We start from the raw sequence: 26722 nt of genomic DNA, 5'->3' as shown, positions 1-26722 counted from the left end.
ACACACACAACACATCTTCTTTATCTGTTCTTCTATTGAGGGACACTTGGGCTGCTTCCATAATTTGGCTATTTTAAGTAATGCTGTATAAACATAGGGGTGCATGTGTCTTTTCAAGTAAATGTTTTCCTATTTTTTGGATAAATAGCCAGAAGTGGAATTACTGGATTATATGGTAGTTCTATTTTTAATTTTTCGAGGAACCTCCATACTGTTTTCCACATTGGCTGCTCCAGTTTACGTTCCCACCAACAGTGCATAAGGGTTCTCCTTTCTCCACATCCTCGCCAACACCTGTTGTTTCTTGTGTTGTTGATTTTAGCCTTTCTGACAGGTATGAGTCTTATTGTGGTTTTCATTTGCATTTTCCTGATGATGAGTGATGTTGAGCATCTTTTCATGTGTCTGTTGGCTGTCTGCAGGTCTTCTTTGGAGAAACGCCTCTTGATGTCTTCTTCCTATTTTTAAGTTGGATTATGTGTTTTTTGGTGTTGAGTTGTATAAGTTATTTATAAATTTTGGATACTATCCATTGATCAGATATGTCATTTTCAAATATCTTCTCCCATTCCACAGGTTGTATTTTAGTTTTGTTGATTGCTTCCTCTGCTGTGCAGAAGCTTTTTATTTTGATGTAGTCCTAGTAGTTTATTTTTGCTTTTGTTTTCCCTGCCTCAGGAGACATAACTAGACAAATTGCTACGGCCGATGTCAGAGAAATTACTGCCTATGCTCTCTTCAAGGATTTTTATGGTTTCAGGTCTCACATTTAGGTCCTTAATCCATTTTGAGTTTATTTTTGTATATGGTGTAAGAAAGTGGCCCAGTTTCATTCTTTTGCATGTAGGTGTCCAGTTTTCCCAACACCATTTGTCAGAGACTGTTTTTTTTCCCCATTGCATATTCTTGCCTCCTTTGTTGAAGATTAATTGGCCATATAATTGTGGTTTTATTTCTGGCTCTCTATTATGTTATCTTGAACTATGTGTCTATTTTTGGGCAGGTACCACACTGTTTTTGATTACTACAGCTTTGTAGTGTATGTTGAAATCTGGGATTGTGATACCTCCAGTTTTGTTCTTTTTCAAGATTGCTTTGGCAATTTGGGGTCTTTTGTGGTTCCCTACACATTTTAGGATTATTTGTTTTAGTTTTGTGAAAAATGCTGTTGGTATTTTGATAGAGATTGCATTAAATGTGTAGACTGCTTTGGGTAATATGGACATTTTAACAATATTTGTTTTTTCTATCCATGGGCATGGAATGTCTTTCCATTTCTTTGTGTCCTCTTCAATTTCTTTCATTAATGTTTTATAGTTTTCAGAGCACAGGTCTTTATCTCCTTGGTTAAGGTTATTCCTACATATTTTATTATTTTTGGTGTAATTGTAAATGGGACTGTTTTCTTAATTTCTATTTCTGCTACTTTATTATTAGTGTACAGAAATGCAGTGCAACTTTACTGAATTCATTTATTAGTTCCAGTAGTTTTTGGTGGAATTTTTAGGGGTTTCTATGTCTAGTATCATGTCATCTGCAAATAGTGAAAGTTTTTACCTCTTCCTTACCAATTTGGATGACTTTTAGTCCATTTTTGTTGTCTGATTGCTGTGGCTAGGACTTCCAGTACTATGTTGAATTAGAGTGGTGAGAGTGGACATCCTTGTCTTGTTCCTGATCTTAGGGGGAAAGTGTTTCTCCCCATTGAATATGATGTTTGCTGTGGGGTGTTTTTTTTTTTTTTAATATATAAGGCCTTATTATGTTGAGGTATGTTCCCTGTAAACCTACTTTGTTAAAGGTTTTTATCATGAATGGATGTTGTACTTTGTCAAATGCTTTTTTCTGGACCTATTGAAATGATCATATGGTTTTTATCCTTTCTCTTACTGATGTGACATATCACATTGATTGATGTGCAAATACCGAACCACCTTTGCATCCCAGGAATAAATCCCACTTGATTGTGTTGAATGGCTATTTTAATGTATTCTTGGATTCTGTTTGCTAATATTTTATTGAGGATTTTTGCATCTATGTTCATCAGAGATGTTGGCCTGCAGCTGTGTGTGTGTGTGTGTGTGTGTGTGTGTGTCTAGTTTCTTTATCTGGTTTTGGTATCAGGGTAATGCTGGCTTCATAGAATGAATTTGGAAGCTTTCCTTCCTCTTCTATTTTTTGGAATAGTTTGAGAAGAATGGGTATTAACTGTTTTTGAAATGTTTGGTAGAATTCATCTGTGAATCCATCTGGTCCTGGACTTTTGTTTGTTGGGAGTTTATTTTGATTACTGATTCAATTTCATGGCTGGTAATCAGTCTGTTCAAATTTTCTATTTCTTCCTGATTCTGTTTTAAGAGGTTATATGTTTCTAGGAATTTATCCATTTCTTCTAGGTTGCCCAATTTGTTGGCATAAAATTTTTCACAATATTCTCATATAATCCTTTGTATTTCAGTGGTGTTGGTTGTTTTTTCTCCTCTTTCATTTCTGATTTCGTTTATTTGACTTCTCTCTCTCTCTTCGATCATTCTGGTTAAGGTTTATCAGTTTCATTGATCTTTTCACAGAACCAGCTCCTGGTTTCATTGATCTGTTCTATTGTTTTTTTGTTTCTATTTCATTTATTTCTGCTCTGATCTTTAGTATTTCCTTCCTTTTGCTGGGTTTGGGTTTTGTTTGTTCTTTTTCTAGCTTCTTTAGGTGTAATGTTAGGTTGTTTATTTGAGATTTTTCTTGCTTCCTGAGGTAGGCCTGTGTTACTATAACTTCCCTCTTAGAACAGCTTTTGCTGCATCCCAAAGATTTTGGACCTTTTGTGTTTTCATTTTTCTTTGTCTCCATGTAATATTTTATTTCTTCAGTGACCATTCATTGTTTAGTAGCATGTTATTTAACCTCCACGTATTTGTGTCCTTTCCAGATTTTTTTCTTATGGTTGATTTCTAGTTTCATAGTGTTGTGGTCAGAAAAGGTGCATGGTATGACTTCAATCTTTTTGAATTTGTTGAGACTAGTTTTGTGGCCTGATATGTGATCTATTCTGGAGACTGTTCTGTGTGCACTCGAAAAGAATGTGTATTCTGTTGTTTTAGGGTGGAATGTTCTGAATATTTCTGTTAGATCAGTATAGATTTTTTTTGAAACCATGATCCATCATAATTTTCTCTCAGGGAAGAAAAAGCTAATTTTTAATATTCTGGCTTTTAATCGTACACTGGAAACTGTGAAGTGCAGCTTCTAAATTGCAAGTATCTTCACTACTTCTGCATTATCAACAGATTAATAAAGAAATCTTTAGTGTAGTTAAAGTAAATTGTCTGTATTTAGTTAGCATGGCACTTCTCCCCTTTCCCTTGATATTTTCAGCATTTGAATTCTAAAAGTCAGCAACCCAGCTGAGCTCTCTTCAGTCATTTCTAAATGTCAGTCACTGCTGGGCCACATAACAGGGTCTGTGAAGGAGGACACATCTGTGGGTATGTTTCCCTGCAGACTAACGAGGCACATGATGGACTAGAGGAATTTTGTAAATAGGTTCAGAAATATTTTCCACCCATGTTTTTTCTCTTTCCGCCTTCCTGTGGATAAAGTGAGCTTTCCCCCACTTAACCAGCTAAGTTTTTCTCCTTCCACCTCTGTAAGGCAATTGGCTATTTTTCAGGTAAAAATAATGCAACCAAATAGGAATTAAATTAACCACCCTGAGACGGAAATACTGATTTTTTACATTACAGCCATTACGTACATATGAAATTTAGAACATGTCCTTTGATTTAGTGGTAAATTGTAACTAGGATACAAGGATAGGAAACCAGCATCAAAGATGCCATATCGCCTTTTCTCTGGGTTGGTAAACGTTTTGTCCTTTTGTACTAAATTCCTGCCAAATGTTTGTTTATGATATTATCTGAGCATTGTTCATTTTTCTTACAAGTTTAGAAGGCATTCACTTTCACTTTGTTTTCTAAATAATTTTTGTGATAATAAGTGTAATATATGTTCATCGTAAAGTTTTAATAAGTACCGAAAAGTAAAAGGAAAAAAAGACCTACCTATTCTACCACCCAGAGATAACCCCTTTTAATATTTGTTTGTATATTTTTTCTAGGCTTTTTCTATGAATACAAATTAGTATATTTTCTTCATAAAATTTGTGTCCATTTCTTCACTTCACATGGTATTGCAGACATTTTCCATTATCACTAGTCTTCAGAAATATTAATGGTTGCATAATATTTCATATTTTTAAAAATTATTTCATAATTGTACATTTAGATTGTTTCTAAGGTTTCACTATTATAAGCATTCTTTTATGTTAATTTTTTTATACTATATATAAAATTATTCTTTAGAACATATTCCTGGAAGTAGAATTACTGGTCAATGGGTATGAACATTTTTAAGGACCTTTGTATATCACTTCCAGAGAAATTGTAAGCCTTTGTAATTCTGCTTGCAGTATAGGGCCATGACCTTTTATTTTCTTTGACTAAATGATCTTTATGGCTTTTGATCCACTAGCTGCTATTAGTTTGTGACTGGATTGTCGAATTTGTCATTTTGAAGAACTTCAGATTCTTTGAATATGAGATGTCACACAAGCGGTGTATAGTATTTTTGATCCTTCTCTGTGATTGCCATTATTGGACTCTTGAAAGGAATCCATCTATAGACTTATAGTTTAAGAAAATACAAGGCAGGGGCCCCTGGGTGGCTCAGTCGTTAAGCATCTGCCTTGGGCTCAGGTCATGATCCCAGGGTCCTGGGATCGAGTCCCGCGTCAGGCTCCCTGCTCGGCGGGAAGCCTGCTTCTCCCTCTCACACTCTCCCTGCTTGTGTTCCTTCTCTCACTGCCTTTCTCTCTCTGTCAAATAAATAAATAAAATCTTTAAAAAAAATTTTAAAAATTTAAAAAATACAAGGCATAAAAAAGTCATTCTAATGATTAAAAAAATATATATATATAGAAAAATGTAACTTGTAAACTTAGCATATGAAATATTTTATGTCACATTCACTATTGCATATATGGTACTTAGCAACAGTGCCTGGCACATATATATTAATACTTGTATAAAGAGTGAATATGGGGCGCCTGGGTGGCTCAGTTGGTTAAGCGACTGCCTTCGGCTCAGGTCATGATCCTGGAGTCCCGGATTGAGTCCCGCATCGAGTCCCGCATCGGGCTCCCTGCTCAGCGGGGGGTCTGCTTCTCCCTCTGACCCTTCCCCTCTCATGCTCTCTGTCTCTCATTGTCTCTCTCGCAAATAAATAAAATCTTAAAAAAAAAAAGTTTAAAAAAAAAAAGTGAATATGAGTACATAAATGAATGAATGAATACATGAATGAATGGATTTATAGTAAATAACCTAATTTGATTTTGTTAAGTTGTTGGCAACCATTTAGAACATTTAGAATTAAAAGATGCTACCACCATGGGTTGTGCTAAGTGATTTTCTCATTTTAATTACTTAGACTTATAGGTGTTGGTGTGTTTTATGTGAATGTTTACATGAATGAAAGCAGTAATTTAAAGAAAAAGCAGGGGGGTGGCTCTTTCATTTCTTCTCATTTATGGTATTCTATTGATTGGGTAGGAGTTCTTTTAGAAGCAGCTATTGAGATTGAATATTTCGATTATCAGTGAACCTAACTTGCTGTATCCATGTTTACTTTTTATTTACAAAAGACCTGAAAACAACTACTATTTCCCGGATTTGCATCATATGAAGTATGAGATTGAAGATGGCACCACACCTAATGGAAGAGAACTTCGGTTTGGATTTGATCCACTGGAGTTCCCTGAGTTTAGCTGGAGAGGATATGCTCAGATGACCTCGGTACAGGTATGTAGCCAGCAAGAAATTGCTTCATGGCAGGGTAGGGCATATACTGACCCACAACACTCTCAGTGAGCTGCCCCCAAAAGGTGAACTGTCCCCAAAACTAACTCCAGGATTCTTTTTCTCCAGACTATGGACGGGGTTTGGGGTGGGATTGGATTTTAACTAATAAGTGTATGTATCAGTTTCACAGTTTATTGTTAATTTGGTCACCAAATCAAACAAAGAAGGGGTTAAAGAAAACTAGTATTTATTTCTAGAGACTTTTTATAAGAAGTTGTTTCCCAAGTGGGATTAGTCTATATTTTAAAACAAGAGACACTTTTCTTTAAAGACATTTGTAGAGAATAAAAATGAGTAGAATTAAATAATTCCAATGGTGTGTGTGTTGTTGATATTTGACCAGTGCTGTTTTTTTTTTTTTTTGCTTTTTTAAACCCTGAATTACTCTATGAATAGAAACTAAGATAAATGAGGAATTTTAGTGCTATTTAATTTTTCTTTCCTGTATTTCTCCTTTCTTTCATTCTTCTCTACTGTATCCACCTCTCTTGGCTTTGTGTTGGAATAGTAATGGAATTTTCACATTTTCTCATTACCTTTAGAACTTATGCAATATTTACAAACCAACAATTTCTGTGTAGCCATTGAGAAGTTTTGTTCTCAGGATTTCTCTTGGAGGTTGGTCTCTTTAAACTGTGTTTCTCAGTGGAGAAATTCGGAACAAAAGAGGTAAATTGATGACCATGGTAACCCAATATTTGTCCTTAGCAGACCCAGGACTAATACTTGTTATGTTTCCTTTAAGTCACCCCTTAGAAACAGGGACAGGGTCACAGTTCTCTTGGAGCCATTATTGGTTCTCATGTTGCTTCTTGCCTGACCAGGGTCCTCCATCAGGCTGCTTTCTCAAACAGTACCTGGGATCTTTTTTTTTTTTTTTTTTTAATATACTTATTTATTTGAGAGAGAGAAAGTGTGTGAGCAGGGGGAGGAGCAGAGGATGAGGGAAAGGGAATCTCAAGCAGATTCCATGCTAAGCATGGAGCCCAACGCAGGGCTCGATCTCACAACCCTGAGATCAAGTCCTGAGCTGAAACTGAGTCAGATGCTTAACTGACAGAGCCACCCAGTCGCCCCAACAGTACCTAGGATCTTAAGACCTCACTGCTTTCTCCTTCTCCCCAATATAAAATTCAGTTTCTTTAGCATCCCAATCTTCATGATTCAGAAAAAAGCAGTGGAGTCCATTAAGTCATAATAGGATGTAAATGAGAGTCCAGTCAAGGTGGATACCTTCTCACAGGTGTTTACAGTTTGAAAGAATGACTAGTTAACATAAAGGAAATGAATTCTTTTTTAAAGATTTTATTTATTTATTTGACACAGAGAGAGAGAGAGAACGAGTGGTGGGGAGGGGCAAAGGGAGAGGGGAGAAGCAGGCTCTCCGCTGAGGAGGGAGCCTGACACGGGGCTTGATCCCAGGACCCTGAGATCATGACCTGAGCCAGAGGCAGACACTCAACCAACTGAGCCACCCAGGCGTCCTGCAAAGGAAATGAATTTCAAATGATGGAGTTTCTCTAAGTATTTTTCAACAACAGAACTTGGTGGTGTCTGTCAAATCACCTCTAACTTTGTTCCTTATACATTTTTGCATGTTTATTTTCCAATATGGAACTAACACTTAAGAGAGGGATTCTGTCAAGTTAAAAAGCCCACATTGAGTGGAATCTTAGGGTTTTCTATGTATGGTATCATGTCATTTCCAAATAGTGAGAGTTTTACTTCTTCCTTGCCAATTTGGATGCCTTTTATTCCCTTTTCTTGTCTGATTACTGTGGCTAAGATGTCTAGTACTATGTTGAATAAATGTGGTGAGAGTAGACATCCTTGTCTTATTCTGACCTAAGGGGAAAAGCTCTCAGTTTTTCACCAGTGAATATGATGTTAACTGTTTGTTTTTCATATAAGGCCTCTATTATGTTGAGGTATGTTCCCTGTAAACCTACTTTGTTAAAGGTTTTAATCATGAATGGATGTTGTACTTTGTCAAATGCTTTTTCTGGACCTATTGAAATGATCATATGGTTTTTATCCTTTCTCTTATTGATGTGACATATCACATTGATTGATTTGCAAATACCAAACCACCTTTGCATCCCAGGAATAAATCCCACTTGATTGTGCTGAATGGCTATTTTAATGTATTCTTGGATTCTGTTTGCTAATATTTTATTGAGGATTTTTGCATCTATGTTCATCAGAGATATTGGCCTGCAGTTGTGTGTGTGTGTGTATGTGTGTGCTAGTTTCTTTACCTGGTTTTGGTATCAGGGTAATGCTGGCTTTATAGAATGAATTTGGAAGCTTTCCTTCCTCTTCTATTTTTTGGAATAGTTTGAGAAGAATGGGTATTAACTGTTCTTGAAATGTTTGGTGGAATTCGCCTGTGAAGCCGTCTGGTTCTAGACTTTTGTTTTTTTGGGAGTTTATTTATTACTGATTCAGTTTTATTGCTGGTAATTTGTCCAAAATTTCTATTCCTACTTTCATTTTGGTAAGTTATATGTTTCTAGGAATTTATCCATTTCTTCTAAGCTGTCCAATTTGTTGGCATACAGGTTTTCATAATATTCTGTTACAACTGTTTGTATTTCTGTGGTGTTTGTTGTTATTTCTCCGCTTTTATTAGTGATTTTGTTCTCTCTCTCTCTCTCTTATTTTTTGAAGAGTCTGGCTAGAGAGTTAATCAATTTTGTTGATCTTTTCAAAAAACCAGCTCCTTCTTTCATTGATCTGTTCTATTGTTTTGGGGGGGCTTTTTTTGTTTGTTTAGTTTCTGTATCATTTATTTCTGCTCTGATCTTTATTATTTCCTTCTTTTTGCTGGGTTTGGGTTTTGTTTGTTCTTATTTTAGCATCTTGAGGTGTAAGGTTAGGTTATTCAGATTTTTCTTGCTTCTGGAGGTAGGCCTGTGTTGCTATAAACTTCCTTCTTAGAACAGATTTTGCTGCATCCCAAAGATTTTGGACCTTTGTATTTTCACTTTCCTTTGTCTTCACACAATATTTCTTCTTTGATTTCTTGAGTGACCCATTCATTGTTTAGTAGCATGTTATTTAACCTCCATGTATTTGTGTTCTTTCCAGATTTTGTTCTTGTGGTTGATTTATAGTTTCATAGTGTTGTGGTCAGAAAAGATGCATGGTGTCCCTTCGATCTTTTTTAATTTGTTGAGGCTTGTTTTGTGGCCTGATATGTGATCTATTCTGGAGACTGTTCTGTGTGCACTTGAAAAGAATGTGTATTCTGTTGTTTTAGGATGGAATGTTCTGAACATGTCTATTAAATCCATCCAGTCCAGTGTGTCATTCAAAGCCACTGTTTCCTTGTTGATTTTCTGTTTGAGTGATCTGTCCATCAGTGTAAGTGGGGTGTTAAAGTCCCCTATTATTGTGTTCCTATTGATTATTTCCTTTATGCTTGTTAATAACTTTTATTTATTTGGGTGCCCCCATGTTGGGTGCATAAATATTTATAATTGTTATATCCTTTTGTTGGATTGTCCCCTTTATTATTGGAATGGAATATTACTCAGCCATAAAAAGAATGAAATCTTGCCATTTGTAACAATGTGGATGGATCTAGAGAGTATAATGCTAAGCAAAATAAGACAGAGAACGATAAATACCATATGATCTCACTTACATGTGGAATTTAAGAAACAAAACAAACAAGCAAAGGAAAAAAAGGAGAGAGAGAGACAAACTAAGAAACAGACTCTTAACTATAGAGAACAAACTGGTGGTTACCAGAGGGGAGGTGGGTGAGAGGGATGGGGGAAGTAGGTGATGGGGTTGAAAGAGTACACTCATCACAATAAAAAAAAATAAAATAATTTTTTTCAAAAAGCCCACGTTCTCTTCGGATAGCTATTGAGAACAATTGCATATGACTTAAGCATATTTTAGTTACATCCAGATTTTATCACTAATGTGTTTGGGGTATTTTAACCTTTGTTCAGCCAACATAGGTTTCTGTGACAAATTAGAATTTTAGGTATGTGAATTGGACCCTGGAGAGGTCCTTCTACAGGGGTGGTGGTGTCCAGTAATACTGTCCTTCCCTTCTCTTCTGCCTTTTTGTTTCTCCCAGCCCATGGTGGTTGCCCTGTCACTATTGCTTTCCTTAAACTAGTCCAGCTACTATTCACTCTGTCTGCCTGATTCCAGAAGGGCCCAAAGAGGATCTCAGTTGCTGAGGGAACAGGTTTTCACTGTAACTTTAGTTGTAAGTGTCTTTAATTTATCGTTAGGCCTGCCTATTTCCATCTTCCATAGAGGTAGTTATTTGGTGCTTGCTGAGTGTGAGAGAGTGAATGAGTGAGTGAGAGAGAGTGAGAGAGAGTGAGTGTGTGTGCACATTACAAGTCCACTAGTGAAACCTGAATGGAGTATACTCACTGTTTGGCTAGCATTTCTTTTAGCCAGTTGTCTCTTATACTGTATGACTTTTTGGTATTTTTCAGAATGAAGTGAGGATCATGTTGAATGTGGGGAAGTCAAGTCTCTCTTTGTTTCGTGTTATTCTGAAATACATTAACCCTGGAACTGAAGCCATATCTGGTCGCGTGTCTATTTATCCATCCTGGGCTGAGGCAGGTAGGTAAATTTTCAAGCCTCTTTTGGATTAAGAAATAATTAATTAGTGAAATATTTTTTCCAATTTTCAGAGTTACCTTCTGAGGAAAGTTGAAGTCTGATGCATAGTCTGATGAGAGTGGTGTCCTAGGTGCCCTGTCTTTGCTACCTTTTCAATCTGTAAACATTCTGCTTATTCAAATTTTGCTGTTAAGTTTATCACTAACTGTCTTTTTAAAAAATTGATATAACAACCTGTGTGTCTTGGCTGAACCCCAGGTGTTATGATATCACCACAAGGTAAAACTAATTTATCACTAATTCATGGTAGAGTGGGTGTCACCTTTGGGGTGGTATTGGACGGAGCTTGGCCTACTGCCCTAAATTTTCCCATTGTTTTCAGGCACCCCAAATAGGTCAAGGAGAAAAGGGTGAGGAGAGGACTTTTTAAGGTGAATGCTGTAAAGCATGAAGCCCAAAAGAACTCCAGAGAGAAACATGCAAACTTCACTGAGGGGCGAAGGATTCTGGAGGGCAGAGGAGAAATCTATTAGAAGGCAGATCTCATCAGAGCTGAGGCCTGGAAGTCTGTTCTGCAAGAATTAGAGTTTCTACCATTCCTGGCAACAGATTCCAGGAAGCACTAGGAATCCCACCTGGACACAAAATGGTGCCCGTAGAAATCTAATTTAAGATCAAAATACAAGCATCTTTGTTCAGCATCCATGGCAAAGTCACTGGGGGCAGTGATGATGCTCCTGAGTTGTGTCAGCCAGGTCGTGAGGCTGGACGATGATGAATAATATGAAGAACTAGCAAGCTTGCCTTATTATATACAAAGTATTTTGGCATTGATTTACTCACAAGACAAGTTTGTGAACTGATGAGGGTTGAAGAGGAAACAGAGCTGAGAAGTTTAGTAAATTGCCTAAGTGCATACCTAGTCTTTGTAGACAAGTTGGAATCTTCTGACCCCAAACTCTTTCTCATAGACACCAATCCCTCCTAGATGACAGTTTCGTCAGCAGTTTGCTCTCTGTTAACTCAGACAGGTGGAGGACATTGTGGTTTGTTTTCCCGTCCCCTGGGACATCTTTCCTAAGCCCCCACATCTGAGTCAGGGTCCTTGGTTGTGTATTCGTGTGGTAACCTATGCCTCCTCCCGAATATGACTGTTCGCACTCTGCTGAATTCTCCTGTTGGCTGGCCTGTAATCCCTCACCGTTCCTGTCCCACCATCGGGGAACAAAGGCCGTGCTGACTGTGTGCACGGCCTCCTGTCCTGAACCTAGATCTCATGAATGTTTGTAGAGAAAATGCAAGGGTTTGGAGCAAATGTTTCTTCTGAAGAAAAAGGCTCAGGTGGGCTCAGATACAGAGGTTTGGTTTGTTTCTGAACCTTCTGTAGGAGGTCCTCTCTGTGTTTCACGCAGAAGAAAACCTTTGCATCCTGAAAACAAACAAACAGAAAACCAAAACTTTTTCTTATGTCAGAACGAACACATGTTCTTCAATAGAAATTAAAAGAATAAAATAATTTAATATCAAATGTAATGAATTGAACGCTTACTATGTGCAATGAACTTCTCTAGGCAGTTTACATGTATTAATATACTTAATCACTTAACAAATTTAAGAAGTACTCACAATCCCAGGATACATAATCACGGCTAACATCAATATCTTTCTGGTCTGTTTTACACATATGCGATGCAAGCATACAATTAAAAAATATAAAATAAATAAATCTGATCAGTAAGTATGATGAGTAACCACCCTGAACTTTTTCAGATGTAAATTGAATGTTTAAAACTGAATATCCAAAATCCTAAGAGTGACTGCTAGGACAAGTGCCTTAGGCAGTTCTTTTTTTATTTCTGATAGGTGCTGCTCAAAGCCAAGAAGTCATCTTCCCGCCAAGTAAGGAGCCAGCCTTTGTCGCCGTCCCCAGATATGGTTTGGCAGACCCATTTTCGATTGCACCAGGGACATGGATTGCTTGTATCAAATCAGAGGGAGTCCTTCTGGTAAGAGACCTCCTGCGTGGAGAGTTCTGTGGGATTCTTCCCCCTGCTTAGCATGGTCCCACCCACAGTGACCCACAGTGACCATAAGATATCAAAATCACAGGCAGCTCCCTTTTAGACATAAGAAACTATGGTGACATTTGCCCTCAAATGACAGAGAAGCCAACTTAAAATGTCTTTTTTTTTAAAGTATTTATTTGAGAGAGAGAGAGCGAGAAAGAGCACAAGGGGGTGGGGGAGTGAGAAACAAGCTTCCTGCTGAGCAGGGACCCCGAGGCAGGGCTCAATCCCAGGACCTCAGGTTCATGACCTGAGCTGAAGGCAGACGCTTAACTGACTGAGCCACCCAGGCGCCCCTAAAATATCTTTTGTATTCTTCAGCCAGCTCATCCCAGACAAAAAAACCAGACCAACCATAACTCATAATGACTCAAAGATATCAGAATAAATGCAAAACCTTAATGTGCATATGTCCTCACCCTTCAAAAGCTTCTTTGGGATTTTTCATTATGAATCAGAAGGACATCTTCGAAAATCAGCCCTTCTGGGAATTGTGCAGAATGAATCAGCAGAAGCTACGAGAAGAGCAGATCCTACTATCAGTGAAGTTGGTGGCGGCGGAAAGGGAAGGGAGAGCCCGTGCTTCTCTGACATTCCCTCCTTCTACCTCAAACGTAGGCAGTAGTCTCCACACAGATGATCTTGGACAAAGAATCCTGCATCAGGGGCAAAGCTCTGTCCCTGCACACTAATAGAATAGCCAGAGAAACCATGGGGAATTAAGAGATGAAAACTGCTATCTGAGATATTGATATCTTATACAAAGTCTTCTGAAAATGAAGTCTTTGGCGAAAGCTTGGTTTTGGCCAGAGTGGAAAACAGTAAGCCTTTCCTTCTGGCACAATCCTTTTGATTGGCTATGTTAGCAAATCTTAGGCAAGTTCTTTAACTCCAAGCCTGCCTCAGTTGCCTCTTCCTTGTAATAGGGACAATGTCTATCCAGATAGGTCCTTTCCAAATCTGGGATCTTATGAGGATAATGTGACAGTTTATGCTATTGATCCAGTCCCTCTTTTTCTTGCATCTTCTTGGTAGCAAGCTTTGCTGCTTTACAAAAATTTTAGAATTTTTCATAGACATTAGAAATGAGGACAAGGAAAATCCCACTGGTGCCAATAATGGGTACAAAGTTGGATTAATGGGAAGAAGGTCATTATGTTACTCCACAGGCATGGAAGATGCTTGATGACATTTAGTGCAGTTGTATAGCGACTCATATATATGCTTCCATGTTATGATCCCGTTTTCTCTAGAGACATTTTATTGAACACCTACTATCAACCTTTACTGTTCTAAGATCTATGGGACCATAAACCAATGAGGAGCTATGGTCCCAACCTAAGGAAACTCAGTAAGAGAACAATAACCACTGTTAAATTAAAGCCCACTGAGGTAGTGAGACCCCCGTGGTAGACCACGGAGCCCCCTGGGCCACCATCTGCTACTTTTCCTCTCTATGCATTTCTCTTCTTCTCCATTATAGACAAATTAAGGGCCCTGACAAGAGAAAAAGCCTTATGGCCGGTGTATGAGTCTCTGCACAGTTGTAGCAGACATCCCCCCTCCTTCCCTCCACACACAGCCAGTGGTGCCAACATTCTTCTGAAGCTGTCAAACTATCAGCGTCTCAGAAACCTGGAGCTCTGCTCTTTCCTGAAGAGCTGTTTAGCTGGATTTACGCTGTGGGCTTCATTTGGCACACTCCGTGGAACACATTCTTCCGCTCGTCTCCTAGGACAGGCAGTCAGCCAGTCTCAGCCTGTGATTCACCAGAATCACAAAACATCGTTTTTTATACCATGCCAGGCGAGCGTTGCTTTGGTGTGGGAATAATAAAACTGAAATGCCCGACCCACAATTCAGAGTTCTGATGTGTGGTGATGAAAGCAACCGGTATTTCAAAGGACCAGATTATCAGCTGATAGTTTATTATCTTTGTTTATTTTTTAATTTATACACAATCCAGAAGGGAGGGTAAAATTTCCCCGAGTTGTGAATACAAAAGCGTCCACCTTGAGATCCTTATCTCCGATGCTTGGAGCCCACCTGGGACAAGTTGCTTTGTGTGTTTTGGTGAGTCAGGGGGCAGAACAAAGCAGCTGCTGGGGAGAGTTTAACTTGGCGAGCTTCACCTGGTTATTAGTAACCGAGCTGGCATGCTTGACTGTTTTATTACTCAAGAAAGGCCACCATCATCTGAATAATTGTCCTCTTGGTCTTCATTTCCTAGGACTACCTGGTGCTGCTTCCCAGAGACTACTATGAGGCCCCCTCCCTGCAGCTGCCAGTCACCCAGCCATGTGCCGACTCAGGACCTCCCCAAGAGAAGTTAGTATGGGCAGCGGGGCGTCATTGGGGTCCTCTGAATTAGGAACCTTTGGTGCAAGGATTTGAGAGAGGCCTCAGCATCACAACTGCAGCAAGATGCGTTGGATAATTATTTAATTGTGGTCTTTCTCTGAGGCCATCAACTGTCTTATATACAAGAATCACAGAGCACTTCGCACCCTGTGGTTGGCATTTAGAGTGACGTCCACCCCCTAGTATGTGGAAATGCTGATGCTTGACCAAGTAATACCCTCAAGGTTGTGCATCTGCTGAGGGGAAGGGCTTAACATAGAATCTGGGTTTATGGACCTTTCCTTTTCTTATTCTTCATGCCGATGACAGTTTACTACCCGATTCCTCCAGTAGGCACATGGTAGGAGTTTGCTGAAGGAGTGAGGAGTGAATGGAATGGAAAGAGTCCTTTGGGGATTGCACTTTGATGTTGTGTTTTGTTCTCAGTTGTAACTGTTGTACTTTGTTGTTGTTGTTGTTGAAGTTGCTTGCTTTACCAGCATTTGCCAGTGACCCGATTCCCCTGTGCCCTGGCTTGTGAGGCCAGACACTTCCTGCTTGACGGGGAGCCAAGACCCTTGGCAGTGAGGCAGCCCACCACCGCACACCCAGTCCTGGCGGACCTCAGTGGGAGAGAGGTGGGGCAGCGTTTTATTTACTGTCAAAGCTATTACTACCTCCCTGTCTGTGTCTGCTGAAAACCCTTGGCCGCAGTTGCTTCTCAAATTCAGGGGAACCTGGAAGAATTTCTCAGAGGTGTTAATTACAGGTGTACTGAGTTCTCTGATCCAGGTTGTGGCTGGGCGCCACGCCACAGGGAGCATAGTAAGGTTCATCTTTGAGCACTTTCTAGACAGGGCAGGGAATGTGGGCAATCACAGAAGCCTCTCCTTTTTATTCCCTAGACTTACAAGGGTGTGTCTTGCCCTACCTGATTTGGGGCAAGATCTTTCTAAATGGCCTCCAGAAACTACACAGCTTACCCTAAAAGGATGCAATGCTCACCGACTGTTCAGCCCCTCAGGCTAAGCAGTTTGTAAGGGCTGATTTCTTGGAGCTCAGAATCTGGAACTGCTGCATCCCAATGCACCTCCCTCGTAGCTTAGAGGACAGGTTACTACAGGTTTGGGCGTTGCTTTTCTTCCCTGAGTTTTGTAAGCCTCAAAACAATCTAAGACTCTACTGATTTAAGATTTGGGTTAGAAATCCTGTATATCAACACTAAGAACACACAGTGCAACACCTCAAAAAAAAAAAAGACACTGAAAAAAAAACTTCCTTTACTATATTTCCATTCCTGACTTTTTACAGCATTCTCTGTTTGTACCTTCGAGTCCAATGTTCATGATTAAATGTGTAGACTGATAACATATATGGTATTAATTCTCACTGAATATTTAGATGTGTACCTTTTTGTAAACTATATTACTAACATTTCCAGGGTAGCTATTATAGGATTTTAAGGATATTTCTTTAGTCCTCATTTCATTTTTTTTTTTTTGAGTTTTTGTTTTGCAAAAAAATATATATGTATACTTGTTGTAACAAGTGAAGCAATACAGATATGCATAAAGAAAAACAAATGATCTCATTTCCACTCCATTCTAACAGTCTTCTGTGTCCCTCCCAACCCATGCTGTGTACATACACACATATGCATATACATACATAAATATGCACACACACATGTGTGTGTGTTCCCCAGATAGCAGGGAGGTGCTGTTGAGAAGGGCCAACCTCCAGGAAATGATGCTGATGACTCATCAGGAAGTGTCCTTGCCTCTGATTTAGCCCAGAGCCACAGCATTGAGGTGTTGGGCAGGGCCATATTTGCATGATGCATAAAACTAAGCCCTGGGCTGTCCAGTTTCATTTAACAGTCTGTTTTACCATTTTATCTAAATACTTACAGACTTGTGCTGTCTAGTACAGCAGTGACTAGCCCAGTGCCTATATATAAATTTAAATTAATTAAAGCTAAGTAGAGCTAAACATCCAGTTCCTCAATTGCACTAGCCACATTTCAAGTGCTCAATAAGCACATATGTCTAGTGGCTACCTTATTGGAAAACTCAGATTATAGGATTTTTTTTTTTTGCTACCACAGAAAGTTCTATTGGACAGTACTATAATAGATCATTGTGCTAAAATTCAAAGACTAATGCTTTAGAAGAGGTCTTAGAAATCATTTGATTTCCCTTCCTGTTTAGGAATCCTTTCTAAATTATCCTTATTAAACATTCATTTAGCCTCTATTGAATACTTAAATCAATGGAGGAGTCACTTCATCTAGAGGTAGACTAACTTTTGGTCATCATTAGCCACCTGGAGCAATGCAGAGTAATCCCTCCTCTGGAAACCATGTGTGGTGTGATGGTCAAGATAGTTCTGGAGTGAAACTGCCTGCCTTCATGTCTTGGGTCATCAGTAACTAGCTGTAAAATCTCTCCAGGTCTGAATTTACTAGTATACAAAATGGGGATATATAAATGGGGGTATACAAAAGTAGCTACCTCGTGGGTACTATTAAATAAATGATCCATGAGGGGCTCTTGTTGTGATCAAGTGATCACTTAGTAACCATTAGCCATGCTGCTAGTATGTGTTCTAGTCAGCACCATGGGCTGAAAGAGCAACCCACTAAGTCTAGCTCATAAGAACAGTTTTTCCTTTTCTAGGATACAGGGAGGTCTGGCAGGATTTCAAGGGCAGGAACTGAGTACATTCAGGTCTCCTAGGAATCTTCGAGGGACGGAGCTACCTGGCTCTCACAGAAGCCTTCCCTTCTCTCCATGTGTTTGCCTGTTTACCTCTCCTTCTATTAAATGGCCTCCTTTGTTTACTTATAGTTCTTTGTCTCACACACATACCGTGAAGGCTGCTCTGGTGCCATTTCTTTGTTAACTCTTAGCTCTGGCACTTACTGCCACCTGAGTTTCCCTTCTTTATTCTTTCTGAGAAAGAGAAAGATCATTTCTGAGAAAGAGACAGCTCATCTTTTAAAGTCAGATCACACTGTTGTACACCAGGGAAGCCTCTGTCTCTCGTAAACAAATTTATAGGTATATTTTTTTTATATTTCAATTTTATCTCTGTTTTACAATGTGATTTTAATCCATTTATATTTATTGTGATTTCAGACATATTTGGACTTATTTTTATCATCTTATTTATTTTATTAGCTTTTTAAAATTCAATTTAATTAACATATACTATATTATTAGTTTCAGAGGTAGAATTTAGTGATTCATCAGTTGCATGCAACACCCAGTGCTCATTCCATCAAGTGCCCTCCTTAACGCCCATCATCCAATGATTACTAGCTTTTAATTTACCTTCTTAAAACTAATTTTCCTACTTCTGTTTTTTGTTGTTGTTGTTGTGTTTTTGTTTTTTTTTTTTTGAAGTAAGCTGTAGGCCCAACATGGGGCTTGAACTGATGAACCTGAGATCAAGGGTAGCATGCTCTACCAACTGAGCCAGCCAGGTGCCCTTACTTCTGTTTGATTGAGACAGTTTTCTCTATCTTTTCCTTGTTTGATAGGTATAGATTGTTTTCTGATATTTTAGTGGTTACCCTTAATATTTTAACATATGCTCTTAAGTATATATTTTCCAGAAAAGTCTAAAGTTATTCAGTAATTCTGATCTCTTCTTTTACACAAAGCAGACTTTAGAATTCTTATTTACCAGTTGTAAACCAATCTCCAACTTGTTGTTGTCTAGAAATTTTATTTTTACCCTTTCCCCAGACTTTCAGATAGATTGTAAGTTTCATCTTAATTCAAATACACCACATACCATCCCTCCCTCTCTTCTCCTTTCCTTTCTTCTTTTTTCTCTTCTCCATTTCTTCATGGAGATATCTCTCCTGGAATCTTTCATCTCTCTTCTTTTTTTTTTTTTTTTTTAAAGATTTTATTTATTTTATTTGACAGAGAGAATGAGAGAGAGAGCACATGAGAGGGGGGAGGGTCAGAGGGAGAAGCAGACCCCCTGCCGAGCAGGGAGCCCCATGCGGGACTCGATCCAGGGACTCCAGGATCATGACCTGAGCCGAAGGCAGTCGCTTAACCAACTGAGCCACCCAGGCGCCCTCATCTCTCTTCTTTACCCTGGAATATAGTCTCTGGGCTTGAGGTACAGCCATTTCCTGAAATTTTTCATCACCACACCCACCATCTTAAATATTCTCTTTTTTTTTTTTTTAAAGATTTTATTTATTTATTTGAGAGAGAGAGAATGAGAGACAGAGAGCATGAGAGGGAGGAGGGTCAGAGGGAGAAGCAGACTCCCTGCCGAGCAGGGAGCCCGATGCGGGACTCGATCCGGGGACTCCAGGATCATGACCTGAGCTGAAGGCAGTCGCTTAACCAACTGAGCCACCCAGGCACCCTTAAATATTCTCTTTTTAACCTTCGTTGTATTGAATCTCCTTTTTTCTGACTATTGGAACTTCCTTTTTTTTTTTTTTCCTTCCTCATTTTGGTAGATTATATCCTCCAGAGGTTTCCTGTGAAAGGTCACATAGGAGCTACTTTTTGTTGTTGTTGAGAACTTGCATATCTGAAACTATCTTTATTCTACTCTCAATCTTGATTTTTTACTTGGTTAGATATAGGATTTTAGATTAGAAATCATTTCTCCCCAGAATTTGATAATGTTTCCTCATTGACTTCTAGCTTCAAGTCCTGTTCTTGAGAAGTTACATTGTGGTTCCCAGTGCTTTGACTGCAATCTGGTTTTCCTTTCTCAAAGCTTTTGAGGTCATTTCTTTATTTCTTGTGTTCTGAAATTTCACAAGGATGTGCCTTGATATAGATAATGTTTTGGCCAGTGTGCTGGGCTCTCAGCCTTTTAGCCTGGAAACTTCTATCCATCATTCTGGGAAACTTTCTTGAGTTATTTCTTTGATAATTTATTTCTTTATCTTTAATCAGTATTTACAATCTCTTGATCTTGTTTTATGCTTTGGGAGATTTCTTCAATCTTTTCTTCCAACCCTCACCCCAGCTCTGCTCATACAGACACTTAGGTTTCAGCTTTCTCTGGTCTAATTAGTTGACATTCATCTGCTTTCCAGCTTCCAAAATTTTGTTGATTTCTCTGGTCTGTTGGGTTTTTATTCCTCTTCCCTATTCTCTTCTTTGTGGGTTTATGATTTTAAAAAAACTGACTCTAATTTTTGCAGAGTTCTGAGAGGGAAGATCAGTAAATATAAGTGTTTAATCCATTATGTTTAACCAGAAATCCTAAGATGGACTTCTATTTGTGACATTCTAATGTTTCATTATGATATGCTTAGGTATAGATTTATTTTTATTTATCTATTTAATCCTCAGGTACACTTTCAGAATGAAGATTCATATCTTTCACCCTGGGAAATTCTCATTATGTTATCACTTCAAATATAATTTTGCTGCCATTCCTTACATTCTTCTTTTCTGGAAATCAGACTGGATGAATGTTGGAACCTCACAATCAATCTCCAAACTACTGTTTCATATTTTTATATCTCTTTGGATCTTTGTGCTACTTTGTGGGTGAATTCCTCAAGACTTCCTTAGAATGCATGAATATTTCACTATCTCCAGTCTAGATTTTATCTAGCCTATTGATTCAGTTTAATTTATACTGTTAATCTCAAAGATTTCTAATTGGCTTTTACTCATATTTACTTTTCCTTGTTTGGTTTTTTTGTCAATTTAGTTTCATAACTATATTTACTTTTTAAAGACATTCCTCTTTCATTTATATTTTTGAGTTTCTTAATGTCCTTGGAGACAGGTATGTTTCAGAATTCAGAATTTTTAAGATTCTGTGCGCACACACACACACACACCATCTCCACTGGGGTCCTGGCCAACACCCTATAACCAAACATGTTAATATTTCCCCAATGAAAAGCATGAGTAGGTACTCCAAGAGAAATACATGAAGACTGTGTACATGGACTTAATTCAAGTCAGATTTTGCCACCAAGTGATAATTGGTTAGGTGAGATTAGGTTTTGCCACCAAACAAGATCCAAAATAATTTCCTTTTCCAAGTTTGAAGATTTCAGGTTAGGGACCAGTATATTCATTTTAAAGTCTTTATCAGACTGTCCCATAAAATTCATTTCATCTGAAGTAAACTCATCTTCTGATTGCTGATATTGTTGCCTGTTTCTAACATTAGATTTCTTTATGTGTTTTGGAGGCTTATCTTGTTTGCAGGCTTATTGGCTTATTTTGAATGGAAGGTTTTTATCCTCTCCCTTTTTCTTTATACCCATCTCAGCCTCGTAGTTTTGCAATGTCTTACCAGTCCTCTGGACCATTAGCTCAGAGGCAGGCATTAAAATGTGCCACTTCTATTGTTGTGATATTAGTATTAGCACAGATTCAGATGCTGAGTCAGTGGGTGGCTTAAATCAGTTCTTGGTCATGAGGCTACATCTGTGATATTTGATTCCCAAATTCTACAGCTTCTTATAATGCTGAAATCTAAGTGGCAGATTGTCAGCAACTTTTTCAGCTTTTCATGATTTGAGGGAACACTTACCTTTGTCTTAAAAAAATGAGCCTGGATCTGACCACTGTCTCATACGAGGCATCTCTAGTTTTCTTTACTCTGCATGAGCTGAACTGCTGACCAAAACAGCGTGCTTCCAGACTTGGAGGACAACAGGCCCCTGACTTCAGCCGCCATACATTTTGAGTTTTTTTTTTTTTACTTATATTCCATCACTTTTAATCTCAAACATACCTTTTTGTTTTCCTTTTAAAACATTTTATCCATAGTTGCTATCTCTTGGAGCAGAAGGGGTGCAAAAAAAGTGAATTCACTGTGCCATCTGACCTGGAAGTCACTGTCACCTTTTAAAGATGCTAAATTCTATCCTCTTTTTTAATAAAACCCTCCTTTCCCTTCCCACAGTCCCTCAGCCATAACGCTTCCCTCCTTCACAACCAAACTTCTCCAAAGAATTAGATAATTCTATACCATTTCTAATTCTTTCACTTCCATTCACACCTCAACCCACACCAGTCTGGCTGGCTTGCTTCCTCTCACCCTCCCATCTTCCCTCTCTCCCTCCCTCCCTCCCTTCCTTCCTTCCTTCTTTCCTTCCTTCCTTCTTCCTTCCTTCCTTCCTATCTTTTCTTTCTTTCCCAGGGTTTCCAATGATGTTCTTGTCACTAAATCCAGCGGATATTTTTCATTCCTCACCTATTCATCTATTTAACTTCTCAGCAGCTTTCAATACTTGTTGAATACCCCTTACATCTTAAAATACTCTTTTACTTTGTTTTCCATAATTTAAGAGTGGTCTGGATCTCTTCCTACCTCTCTGGCTTCTTCCTCAGAATATCATTTACAGGCTTAACCTCTGTCTAGCCATTGAATATTGGAATTTGTTCAGGCTCAGTCTTAGCCTTTGTCTTTTTACCTTATATTCTCTGCCTAAGCAGCCTCCTCTGTGCCTGTTGTGTTAGATACCAACTCTACATAGATAACTACCAAATTGGTATGTCTAGTCATACTTGTCCTTTCAGATGCAGAACAGCATAGCCAACTTCCTTCCTGACATTACCTCTTAGGTGTCTCAGAGGGATCTCAAATTACATTTCAGTGTCCCTACCTAAGTAAATGGTGCCACCATCCATCAGATTGTATAAATCAGAATCCTTAGGGTCATCCACGACTTCTTCTGTTCCCTCCCTCACCAAAGACAACCCATCTGTGAATCTACATCCCAAACTTTTCTTAAATGTCTCTACTTCTCTCCATGTATCTTTCTTGCCCAATATATGATCATCTTTCATAAGGATCTCTGTAGTAACCTCTTAATTAGCTCATTCACACCGGCTCTTGCCCATTGCATCTCACAATCTTGACTCCATACGATTGTCGGCATACTCATGTTGATAGAAATATCTAATCATCACTGACCCTCTCACCCCATCCTAATCCATACATAATTGGAAAATTTCAATAACATCTTATTGCTGTTAGAATAGAGACAGAAGATTTTAATGGTCTCTAAGGCTACCCCTCTTACCTCCCAGTTTTATCATAGTTCTTGCTCTCTGTTCCTCACCACTGTGGCCTGCCTTCAGTCTCTTGGACTTACATATCTGCTACCCTACAGCACTGTATGTCACAGGGTAGCCTCCTACTGCAGGATATTCCCTCTGCCTGAATGCTCCTCCCTCCCCTTGGGGCCTGGCTATCTGTTCCTTGTCCTCAAGGACTCAATTAAGTTGTTGTTTCTTCAGGAAGTCTCCCCCCTTCCCTAGTCTTCCTGAACAGCTCAGGCAGCCCCCTGAGCACCTAGTCAGAACATTTGTCATACATATAATTTTACAGTGTGTTGGTCTAATTATCTAAGTATTTGATTAAAGTCTGTCTGAGGATAGAGACCAGGTCTGTATTGTTTCCCATTGTATGCCCATCAGGTGAGCTGGCATAGGGTAGGTGTTTAATAAGTATAGGTTGATCAAATCATTTTGAAGACTCATTTTGACATCAGATATGTTCACCATCCCTCTTAGCTTTGTGTAAGCATCAGATTTGATATGCCCACATTTTATGTCTTTATTTGAAACACTCACAACTAGATGAGGGCTGTTCTATGCCATAAAACCAGAAGGATCCTTCCAGTTTGACACTGGTTCTGATGAAGTTTCCTTTTACTAAGATAAATCACTGATAACAAACAGCAAATAATAAAATTTCTACTTGCCATGATTTGTCTTTTATCTGAGTTTCCCAAAACCTACTTTTACCAACAGATGTATTCAAAAGCCTTCCTACAAGTCTTCCAAAAAAATCAATCTATAGGACTCAGAGTGGAAAGAACAATAGAAATTTATAATAGAGTGCTGTGATAAAACTGGCAGCCAATAATAACTTCTGGGAGAAAAGTGAATACATCATTGGCCTGTGTGGGCTTTATGGTGGGTGAAGACAGACAAACCCTTGTTTGGAGATGCCCAGGGGAGAAATGCTGGTAATAACCTCCACACATGGACCAGTATTTCACTCTGTAACGGAGTGGAAAAGTGGTGTGGATAATCCATTTTTTTTTTTTTTTATCCCTGAGGGAAGTCTTTCTATTATTTAAGTGATAGAAAAATCACTGTGGAAAATATTAGTTGTGTGGCTCAGGGCTGTGCGGAGAGAACAGTAAATGTGAATTTCCTGAAGGCAAGGGGCAGGAGGATTTTAATTAAGTGTGGTAAAGCTTGGCTGAGCCTGAGCTTACAGACTGAAGGGGGTTAAACTGCTACAGAATGTAGTTCTAATATTGGCTCAGACATTCAATATGCAAATATACTTTGACTCAGCAATTCTACTTCTAGGAATCTTACAGAAATACTGGCCTAGGGATATGCATATATATATGCATATATATGATGATATATATATATCATCATATAGCTTTATATGTTACAGGGAAAATTAGGGACAACCTAAGTGTCCATCAGTTGGGGATTAGTTAAATCATTTTATGCTCATACTATATGGAATGGTAGGAAGCCATTAGGAAAATGAAGTTTATCTGCTTGTGCTGCTGTGAACAGCGAAAATATTGTTGAGTAAAAAAAAGCAAGTCATGGCAAAAGGCAATAATCACAATTATAATCATCATAGTATGTAGTGTTTATGTAGTGTTTGTGACATGCCAAATACATTTCTAAGAGTTCTTCATATATTAATTCATGTAATGCTCATAATAATTTTAAGAGGTGGGTACTGTTGTTATCTTCATTCGTACACTGGAGGACACGGAGGCGTATAGACATTAAGTAACTTGCTCAAAGTCACACAGCTGGAAGCAGTTTGATTCCAGACTCCAAGCTCCTAACCACGTGTGGGCATTTTTTTTTTTTTTTTTTTGGTAAGAGGCCAGATAGTAAATATTTTTGGCTTTGAGAGTCGTATGGCCTCTGTCGGAGCTACTCAGCTCTGCCGTGATGGCACAAAAGCATCCATGATTGCTTATTATGAGCAGTTTTCTTTAAAAAAAAGGAAAAGTACATGCGTGTGTGTTTTCAGACATGGACAATGGTTTGGAAGTATGGAAACCAAACTATTATTAGTTACTGTCCCAGGAGTGGGGTGCATGTATCACTTCTCATTATCTGCATCCACAAAATTTTAAGTTCATTTTTTAAATTGAAGAATAGCAGAAGAGCCTCAAGGCATACTTCTATTCCTCTTATCACCCACTGGAGATTCTTTTTTACCTCAAGTTTTAGAGTGTCTTTTGCCTTGAGAAACAAGAAAAATATATGGGTGAAAGGAGTAGAAGCCCCTATAATTAGGATTGCCGGATTTAGAGAATAAAACTACGAATGCTCCATTTAAATTTGAATTGCAGATAAATAATAGTTATGTGTTGCTTATCTGCATTTCAAATTTAATGGCACATCCTGTATTTTATCTGGCATTCCTACCTAGAGGACCACGTTCCTTACTATGATAACATATAAAACTGTTTCCTGGTGTCTGCTTAGCCCTGGTTTCACTGTCGCCTATGTAAATGCATCCAGTACATTTCACATCCGTGTGCTTGGGTTCTCTCACAGGTGGACTTGCACCTGCGGCTGCAGGTCCCGCAGGTCGGTAACTACATGGTCGTGGTCGAGTACGCCACGGAGGTAGACCAGCTGTCTGTGGTTGATGTGCACATGGAGAGCTCTGGGTCTGTTCTGGTCGGCCAGGTGAACATCTACAGCTGCAAGTACAGGTAATCAGTCCTGTCATGGGGGATTCCTTTGTACTGGAACAATCCGGAGGTCAGCCTTGGGAACTTTGGTTTTTATCTGGATTGGGAAGTTGTGTCCTTTTTGAGGCCGATCTTGAAAACAAGCAGGAGACTATGCTCTCGGGTGTCACCCCCAGTGTAGTATTGGAAGGCTTCTCTGTGGACATCTTGAAAATGTTGCATTTTCTTGAAAAGCTGGGTGTTCCACCCACCACTTTGGCTCAGATTCCCATGAAGCAACCACAGCCCTGGGTCGTTCAGGGAACTCAGTGCTCTTGCCTCAAATGCTGGGTAGAGCACATGGGCGCATGGGAAAGGAGAAAAGACTCCGTCACAACTGCCTTCACAACACGCCCTTAGGAGACTGGGAATACTTAATGTTTGATGATCATCAGGTGAAAAAGAATTAACCCTGATTGCTGTATTTAAAAATTCACCCTGATTCAGTTAACTCTCTTCCAAGAACTTTGACAAAGATTTATTAAAAATTGTTTTCTTTGTATACTATGTCAAGATCTATGCAAATGTCCAGAATATGCTTTAATTAAAGAATCTGTGCAAGGGGTGTTTTCAACATGAAATTAATTGTATAATAAATGGCACTGGGAGTCTGTCTCTTTAGACAGCAGGTGGAGAACTGCAGTGAACGCACCCAGTTCTTGGCCAAGGCCTTAAACAATTTTGTTACCACGACTTGCCTATGACTTTTTGTCAAACTCCGAATGACCTGAAGTAGTTGGACATTTTCCCTGTTTTGAGAATAAAAGAACTTATGAAAAGAGTTACTTTTAGGGGTTTAGAATGGAAACTTTTATGAGACTTAATGAAATGGTTATTGAGTTAACATCATGCTCTCAGCAACCTTAAAAAGGAAACTGTGAGGGCTTCTTTTAAGAATCTTTAAAAAAATCTAATCAGCCCTTTTTTCTGGGGTGATGATTTAAAAAAAAAACAACAAAGAATATAATTGCATTTGGACTTTTAATGGGGCAAAAAAGTGCCCCAGAATGTTCTTTCATTACCTAAAAATGTTAGTTTCATCTGTGGAT

The 26722-nt window shown here is 38.8% G+C and overlaps 1 protein-coding gene across 1 annotated transcript in view; it reads left to right on the top strand.

The window, feature by feature from the left end:
• Positions 1-26722, top strand: part of LOC110576941 (laminin subunit alpha-3-like) — a 188260-nt gene that overhangs the window by 123949 nt on the left and 37589 nt on the right. Inside the window, exons 19-24 of the mRNA XM_021686192.1 lie at positions 5693-5849; positions 10379-10511; positions 12375-12517; positions 14808-14905; positions 15402-15555; positions 25495-25655. Of these exons, the coding sequence (XP_021541867.1) occupies positions 5693-5849; positions 10379-10511; positions 12375-12517; positions 14808-14905; positions 15402-15555; positions 25495-25655 (846 nt within the window). The remainder of the gene's footprint in view (positions 1-5692; positions 5850-10378; positions 10512-12374; positions 12518-14807; positions 14906-15401; positions 15556-25494; positions 25656-26722) is intronic.

This window comes from Neomonachus schauinslandi, chromosome 14 (genome assembly GCF_002201575.2).
Source record: "Neomonachus schauinslandi chromosome 14, ASM220157v2, whole genome shotgun sequence".
Lineage (NCBI taxonomy): Eukaryota > Metazoa > Chordata > Mammalia > Carnivora > Phocidae > Neomonachus > Neomonachus schauinslandi.
Note: the sequence above shows the minus strand (reverse complement) of the source record. Positions and strands in the feature narration are given on the sequence as shown.